We start from the raw sequence: 8,866 nt of genomic DNA, 5'->3' as shown, positions 1-8,866 counted from the left end.
TCCTAGTATAGGACATAGCTTTAAAGATAGATTTCGAGTCTTCTTTTTCGAGGAAGGCGTTCTAGTGGTTCTTCTTAGCTGTTTTAATAGCTTGGAAGTACTCGTTTCTCGCTTTCGTATACGCCTCTTTCTCGTCTAGCGTCGGCGTACGTCCGCAGGTAAAGGTCTGTCTATATGTTCTAGACATTGTGCGGCGTAGCGTGCGTAGCTCTCTATTCCACCAAGGTTTTGCGCAGGCGTGTACTACTTTCTCTGGGATTGCTCCCCGCATCGATTCGGTAATACACGAGGTAAAGGAGTCTGCGATGTCGTCGAGGGAGTTCGTATAGTCAATAGACGTCGCCTTGCTTATTAGGAGATCTGTAAACAGTTCCCAATCCGCGGAAGCTATGTCTAGAACTACTTTCTTCTGTTGGGCTCGATCTTGCGCGCCAATAAGGTCTATAGATATAGCCTTATGGTCTAAGCCTGTCGGAATCGTTCTCCAGTCGATTTCTTTCGTAGATAAGGATCCTCTTGTGAACGTAAGGTCTAGGACCGACTCTGCGTCTAGGTGCGGCCTATAGAAGGTCCCGACACCTATCGTATTACGTAGAGTAAAGCCCTGGTCTTCTATCCACTCTATAAATTCGCGGGCGCTAGTAGTATCCTTTCCCCTCGGATCCCAGGACGGGTGTCTAAGGTTAAAGTCTCCTACTAGTAGAGTGTTTGGAAGGAACGTGTTGCGTAGAGAGTAGAGGCTTCTCTCTGTTGTTCGTCGGTTTTGCAGGTTCTCGGTATCCCGAAGGTCCTTCTCGTTGTAGAGATTAACTATCTGGATCTTGTTGCCCTTCTTGTCTGAAATAACAAAGGAAAGTATGTCGCTGTCGTCTAATAAAATAGGAGAGATATTGACGTTAAGTCTTGTGCTAATATATAGCATTGTTCTTGGCCGGATCGTCGAATCCGTAGTCGTTGGGAATAGCTGGTTGTACTCCCGGTGTGCGATAGATCTTGTCTCTTTGTAGCCTGTTATCGGGTCTTCTATAGTCCACGGTTCCTGGACTAGTAGAAGGTCGGCTTTCTGCTTAACCGCGACGTCTAAGGTAGACTCTGTAGCCTCGATAGATCGGTTAAGATTGACGTGGAAAATCCGTAGAGAGTGTTCTAACATGTAGAACGTTCTAGGGGCCTCCCTTTCTGTTGTATACGATCCTTCGCCTTCTCGACTCTTAGGCTGTCCGCGCCTACGTATAGACGGTTTTGAATAGCCCTTTTTGCCTCCTCCTCGGTGGCAAAACCTACTAGAACTGTCGCCCCAGTAAGAGTCCTTCTTCTCTCTTCGTTTGTTAGCCAAATCGGGGTGCCTGCGAGTTTAAGACCTCTATTAAAGGTCTCAATTTCTCGTTGAATGTCCTGTAGGCCTATTGGCGTGTTGAAGTTCGCGGTCGAGACGCCGTGGACTACGACCTTGTGCCAGAGAGAGTCCTCTATTACCCGTGCCTCGCCTACGATATCGGTAACCTTAGTAAGGCTATCGATCGTTCGTTAGCGGGCTTTCTCTGTTGCAAAGTTCAGGACAATGTTACCCCGAAATGATTTCTTTATCGCAAGGACAGCTAGCTCTTGGTCTTCGCCTTTAAGAGCGTCGTTGATTTTGTCTCGGGTTGCGATCTAGTCGAGTTCCTTCTCTTTATCCTTTGGTACAAGGATAAGAGGCATCGGTTCTGCTTGTTCTTTCGGCTTGCTAGCCCTCCGGGAGACGGTCGTCCACTGTTGTTGTTGTTGTTGTTGTTGTTGTTGTTGTGTTGTCTTTGTTGTCGAGGAGGTAGAGGTAGAGGTAGCGGATCCGCTGTCTCCCTTAACAACGTCTGCGAAAGTGGGCTTCTTCGCCTGTGCTGCTAGTTTCTTTGTTGTCATTTCTAGGTTCGAGACTTGCTTTGCGAGGATTTGGGACGTTGTCCTAAAGTCTATACGCTCGGTAAAGTGCCGAAAGACTTCGAGAAGGTCGAGAACCCGGGTTTGTTCTCCTGGAAACCCGACTAGATCCCCCGCCGCTTCGACTAGTAGCTGTCGGGCTTGTAGGATCTTCTCGTTCGCGGGCGTGTAAGAGAGTGTTTGTTTCTTTCCGAGAGAAGGGCTGCGAGTCGGGGAGATACTAAATTCGAAGGGGTTTTGCCTTTTCCTAGGTATAAAAGGAATGCCGGTTCTTTTCAGTAGTTCCTCCGGCAACGGCAGGGTTTTGAGAGACTCAAACGTAACTTCCTCGTCCCCTCTAGCCGTAGCTTTTGGAGTCTGAGGGGTTGAGCTTGCGTCTGTCATTTCCATTTCCGTCTCGGTAGACATTGTCTTATTGTTGTTGTTTGTTGTTTGAAAAGAGGCTCAGCAGTCTTACGCCGAGAGGGCTGCTTGTTCGTCTCTATTTCCAATCGCGTTCGGGTCCTAGCCTACTTACGACACTAGGGCACTCTTCTTCCTACTATACAAAGTGGGAGAAGGTATACTTTAAAGAGGAGAGAAGAGATATATAAATATACCTCTGCTTCTAGGAAGTACTCTGGCCTGCAGCAACGTGCGTCTTTGTAGCAGGCTTTAGAGGCGTTCTGCGGGTAGCTGTAGCAGGTTCGGGACAACCTTTGTCTCTAGGGAAAGGTAGGCCTATACTCTATACAGAGTATCTAGCTATACAGCTAGTACCACTACTCTAATCCCTAGAGGTGCAAATTCGTCCTTACTAAACCACACTGCTCCTTTAGCTTCCTCTCTCGGCGGCGTAGGACAACAGGTAACTCTAGTGTAGAGAGAACTAAGTGTATATGTATGTTTGTGTATCCTAGGGACACTGCTCTTGTTTGGCCTTTGGCTCTTTCAGAATTCGACCAAATCAGGCGTTTGATAGCTAGAATGAAAGCTCTCGTCGAGGGCTTTCAAACGGGCTACACGGCGTCCGAATCGGCGGCGTATTAGTTGTGTTGTGGTGTGTTGAAGTGTTGTAGTGTTGTGTTGTGGTACAGGTTGTAAACCTTCCTTGTGCAATGCCCTAAACAGGGAATATTTCGAGTGTGGGGGAGGTGAGGTCGGAATAAGGTTTCGGAGGTGGGGGCCAAATCCCGGAGTTCAGGGTCAAAATTTGCACCCTAAAGGGGGCAGCAAGGTGAATCTTTAAACTCCAGTAGCGGCGTGGGTTTTGAGGGCAGCGAGGTGAATGCGGGTTCGTTGGAACGGCCTTGATAAGGGCTTTCGAATGGTGCGTGTTTGGTGATGATCAGGTCAATATTGGGTGTGCAATGGAAGTGCGGATGTCGATGTGGCTAGAGACAGGTTAAGGCCGGCCGTAAAAGCTACGTTATCCTCGCGGACATACTCCTCTAAGTTATCTAGAGGGATGTTCTCCTCCTCTATCTCGCGACGGATACGGTTAATTTCCTCGCGGTAGATATTAAAGAGGGAATAGATCTTATTAACTCTACCCTATATACCGCCGAGCACCTACGATATAGTTAGCTAAAGTTAACAAGTTATAGCGAAGCGCATACGTACCTAATAGCAACCTTTACGGTTATTAGAGTTACAAAACTTATAAGCCTTGTTTAGTAGCTTCTTATATTCCCTACTAACCGTAATAGACTTTGCGCACCTATAACAATCGATCTAGGTAGTAGGAGCGTCCGGAGCTATGTCGCCTACGCTCTACTTATAGACGGCTTCTTCTAGTAGATCCGTTAGATATACGAAGTCCGCTATAGCGCCCTTCTAGTAGCCTATAGCTATAGAGGCGTATAGTACGCTTACGTACGGGTAATAATATTAGTTAGTAATATTAGTTGTAGATCGGTTGCGGTTTAGTTACGAATGCGGTATAGAAAGAAGATGTCCTATCGAGAAAAAGTCGTTCGTAAGGAAAATATTTAAGGCATAAATTCGCGGGCGTTCCGCTAAGGATTAACTAGAGTGTTAATAAAAATTCGGAATAACAACGCGGGGCTACGCCTAGCGACCGTCGCTACGTAGACGCTCCGTAACGACTAAACCGAGATAACTAAAGGCACGTAAACGGTAGCGGATCGTAAGGGATCCGAGAGGAATAAAAAATAAATACTATAAGAGTTAGAACTATAGAGCGCAAGGATGCGCATACGGATAGCTATAACCTCTACTACTGAGGACATTAGTATAAGGGGGAGGCGTATATAAAAGGCGCTAAGGCTAAGCGTAGGCGGACCGTAGGGACCTAAAGGTCATTGCGAAGTCCCTACGGTATCGTTGCGGTATACATATGCGGGTACGAGTCAGATGTCGCGTAGCGAGTCGTAGGCGTACCGTACCTATTCCGTACCGACTCGTACCTATCTCTCGAGGGTTAAATAGGTAGCCGCCGTAGGCGGATCGAAAGGGCAAGAATTACTCTTGCACCAGATAGTACGGTATCCTTACACTGTTGCACACCCGAGTAGTACGCTTGTTCATACATCCCTACTACTTATTATTATAGTACGCTTACCGGGTAAGGGGTATATAGTACCTATATAAGCTCCCCCGCCCTCCTAGAATTTCTAGTTTCCTTTATCTACTACCTTCGACTCGTCTTTACCCACCTACCAAAGAATACTCTACTATACTTGCACAGAACCTTAGTTATCTAGTTATCTCGTTGCTGGACACCCTCTCTGCCCCGCTTTTCCTGTCTGCATTCGGGACTAGTGGCTTGCCTAGCGCCGTATACCTTCGTCGCACAAAGGCCTCGACGACGGCCACTTTTCTGGAAAGCATCCTGCTCCTGCATGCTCCTCTGATCATTCGATCGACGAGTGTCCTGTTCGTTCAAAAAATTATTCGACGTTGCGAAGGTGTTTCGTTGAAGATATACCACAACAGCAACGACCGACGCCAGCCACCAACCACTTCCGACACCCTACCACCAACGCCAAACACCGCTTTATACTACGATACTCTTCTCGCATCACAACCTCGCCTTGCTTGGACGTTTGCGTTTACAGGCAATCACACCACGTGAACACACTACGCATCGTCCAACACCCCTCCGTCAACTACCAAGATGGTCGCCAACTTCCCAAACAAGTCCGACAAGAACTCCCGCCGAAGGGCTCCAACTTTCAGCAATCTAGCTTACCTTCGCCGCACAATGGCAGCGTACGTACCGACCCAACACAACTCACACCTTCCATAACATCGTCGTACTAACTTCTCAAAGGCAAGGTCTCATGCCAGCCTCAGCCAGGGCATCAACAGTCCGCCCACGTGCAGTCGGAACTATCGTCAGGGTCAACGCGACCCAGACACCACCCAGCTCAGACGCCGCCACTTTGACTCGGCTCCGAGCTCAGGCGCAGGCCCTCCGAGCCGTCATAGATCGCCGGCAGGCTCAAATCGAGGCCCTCAGACGGCAGGCTCAAATCGGTGCCCTCAGACGGCAGGCTCAAATCGATGCCCTCACACGGCAAGTGGCCGACACCGCCGCCCGAATTATGCAACTGCGCCAAGCTGGCATCACTCCTACTGCTCAGCCGAACGAGCTGAACATTCAAACCCGCCTCGGAGCCATAGCTGAGCGCATCCCAGCCCTCAAGCCGCTCGTCGATGGTATCAGAGCTCGCGTGGAAAAGCTTCGCACCATCCCGGCAGACCATCGACCTTTGTACCACGAGGAATTCCGTGCCAACTTCGTGCAGATTCAGCAGGTCATGCATATGGCAGCTCGGCATGACATTGCTCGTGCCAATGCGGCTTTTCAAGCTGCGGCAGCTGCGCGCGCGGCATCGTCAGCTGCAGCTGTATATCGTGCGGGATCGGGAGCGCAGACAGCAGTGCCTGCAGCAAGGAGAAGCCTGCCGGGGCAAGGCCTCCGTCTGACCTTCGCAATGGTACCATTCGACTCCGTTCCGCTCACCACTCAATGCGAGGCCCTCGACAAAGCATTTGGCAATGCACCCAGCACTCAAAACGGTACAGCCACGGTCATGACTCCCCGCCCTTTCCGCTTCACCATCGAGATCTTGACCGCCGCAGATACATGGACAGTCCAGAAGGCTGGTTTCGTTCCTGACCTCGCTGCGGCGCAAGAGATGAAGACTAAAGCTGTGCGGCAGTTTCTCGAACATGCAGTGAAGCCTGCTGATGCCTGGCGCAAGAACGAGGCGGTGAGGATGTCGCGAATGCCATTCTGGGTCGACATTGACGTTCGGATCATCAATGAGAATGGCCAAATGGTGAAACGCAGGAAGCAGGTGGCCAGGATCTAGAGCCGTGTCAGCTCCGACGAAATTACGACCTTTCCTTTCCGCGTTGGTGGAGGATGGGTTCTGCTTTGCTTTGCTGCTGCGCGCTGTGCGTCCATAACGGTTTCGAAATTGCCAAATGGAGAATGGGTATCCGTGCAAGAATTGGAATGATATGATCGCGGAGATAGATTGAACCAACTTGGACGAAGAGAAGTTCCGACGGGGGGAAGAAGGAGAGGTATTTGAGCAGGAATGAGATGAGATGGCTGAAGAACAAATTGTTGTTGGGCTGTGTTTTTCGTTGCCAGGGTGGTGTGAGGCTCTCTGGCTTTCTATTATCAATTGCTTCAGACATCGGTCGCTCGTACTTAGACATCGAAAGCTCGGACTCTTCGCGAGCCACCAACCTTGATGTGCCATTGTTGTGAATGTGATCAGCTTGAAAGTGTCCAGGCAATGATTGCCAGCTGGCTGTCGTGAATGGTACCGAAGATCGTGATACATCTGCCGGTAAGTGGTCTTTCTTGTGTCGGTGCAGCTATGTTAGAGACGGCGAGGCCGCGCGGAAGGCGCGGAGGGCTCCTTATCACCACACTGCCACGAATGAACGATCGGCAGATGAAAGGAGTTGGCACGAGCGATGCTGTTATGTTCCCTCAGAGCAGATCGTAACGTCACACATGACGGATGAAGCCGTGCGGAGACGCAGAGTCCGCATCGTGGTGCCGGAGACGAGACCAGCAAAGGTGGACGTTCACTTATTACCGTTGCATGCAGCACGTTGCATCGGGCCAGACCCAGACAGTCATCATTCATGGCGCTTCCACGTGGGCTATGAGCGTCATGGTACAAGTTCATGCGCTTGCGAAGACCCAGCCAGATGATCTGGTCTTGGAACATGGAAGATCATGTCGAACCCCCATAGTCCAGCCACGGCATTGATCGCGTCCTTGAAAGAATGGTTCGAAACGTCTGTCAGACGAAGACGATAGATTCCACTGGCAAGGGCGGGTCTCAAGGGAGGCGTAGAATCCTCGTTCGATCGAAGCAAGTGGCGAGTCCCTCGAAGCATTTCGCGTGAAGAGAGCGAACGGTGACAGGCGTGGTCGATGAGGTAGAACGTAAGAGCCAGCAATTTTCGTGTTACGTCAGGCAACCAGAGACCGTCAAGGAATCGGAGTTCGACCACTTGACGACAAGACCGAGCGCGAAAGAGCCCTCTGATGAACCATCAGTGCGAGAGAATCGCGTCTCCAAGCCAAACAACGCGTGGAACTGTGAGAGGACGATGGTTGCGCTGCCGCACCAGCACCGCCTGCACTGCAGACCAGGTCAGATCACTGCGCGGCAGATTGTGGTAGAGACGGCGAGCCAGCTCCGATGCCGACATGAAGCTCTGCCAGACACGGCAAGATGCGAAAATGGTTCCTGGAATGCTGGCCGGAGACATAGAACGCGAGTTCCGGACGTTGGCTTCCATTGTTTATGTAGCAGTGGGTGAGTCAGCAGCGCCGCGGGAATTGCAGGCTTGCAGTAAAACGAAAGTTGCAAGCGAAGATTGAAGATCAAGTCCTCTTTTGGATGGACTGTGCAATGCTTACCGTCGCCGTCGATGGATCGCGAACTCATCCTGGAGGGCGAACGCGATGGGATGGGTCCTCATGAACATGCTGACGTCGGCGTCGGCGGCCAGCGGAGTGGAGTGGCGGCGGCGTTGATGACATACACGCAGAGTGCCATTCCAGGTTCGGCCTCTGAGCTGATTCCTTGCAATACGGATGAATTGATGGACAAGATGATGAATATCTGGATTGATGGTCGTGTCTCTGATGAGGCTGGGATCGTGTCCTATATGGCAGTTTAGGTCACTACCTCAATTCTTATTTCTTACAATCACAACACCACCACCACTATTGTCGCTAATTGCTTGTATTGTCACCTATACAGCAGCAGAGTTACTCTATCGACAATATCGACAATTACATATAAGTGCGCGCGCGCTAATACGCCGTTTAGTTAGATAAGTGTTATTTTCTTCGACTCTTAAACCTCTTATTAACACTACTACTTCCACTACTCCACCGCGCGCGCTCGCAGCTCGCTCGTCACACAATACACACCGCTCGCACGTGAAAATGGCTGGTTTTACGGCACTTAATACGGAACTTAGTAAGGCTCGCGACCCTAAGCGCCTATAAGGTCTCTCTATGTCCGAAGACGACTCCTTACTCTCCTCTCTCTCCGACGACGACAGCGCTACCGACGGCAGCGACTCTAAGCTAGCGACTACATCCCTTCTAGCTATCGCTCCTACATCTTAGCTGCCTGCCGACCTCCTCGCCTTTACTAAGTCTACTACGGCTACCTCTAACGACTTCTAGTACATCTCCGACATTCTATAGAACGACTCCCTTACTAAGGTACAGAGCGCAGACAAGAATACGAAGAAGAGCGGACGTTAGATACTTAGGAGATATAATTATGCACGTAGAGTTATAGAAACGGACGAAGGTAATGTAGCTCGTAAGGTACGTAGTAAGGCTCGTAGGCTAATATTAAAAAATAGGCATTCCGGCAGTTACTAAGTACGGCTAGTACGAGGATCGCGGACTCGACTATAAGACTTCTAAGACTACGGTTACCTGCGC

At 50.2% G+C, this 8,866-nt stretch overlaps 1 protein-coding gene across 1 annotated transcript; it reads left to right on the top strand.

Moving 5' to 3' along the window:
• Nucleotides 1-5,035: 5,035 nt before the first annotated feature.
• On the top strand, nucleotides 5,036-6,239 carry MYCGRDRAFT_94648 (uncharacterized protein; the record flags this gene model as incomplete). The annotated part of the gene is made up of 2 exons (XM_003850986.1): nucleotides 5,036-5,130; nucleotides 5,192-6,239. 2 exons carry the CDS (start codon nucleotides 5,036-5,038, stop codon nucleotides 6,237-6,239), a joined length of 1,143 nt encoding a protein of 380 aa, XP_003851034.1.
• Nucleotides 6,240-8,866: the final 2,627 nt, after the last annotated feature.

This window comes from Zymoseptoria tritici, chromosome 7 (genome assembly GCF_000219625.1).
Source record: "Zymoseptoria tritici IPO323 chromosome 7, whole genome shotgun sequence".
NCBI classification, from domain to species: Eukaryota; Fungi; Ascomycota; class Dothideomycetes; order Mycosphaerellales; family Mycosphaerellaceae; genus Zymoseptoria; species Zymoseptoria tritici.
Note: the sequence above shows the minus strand (reverse complement) of the source record. Positions and strands in the feature narration are given on the sequence as shown.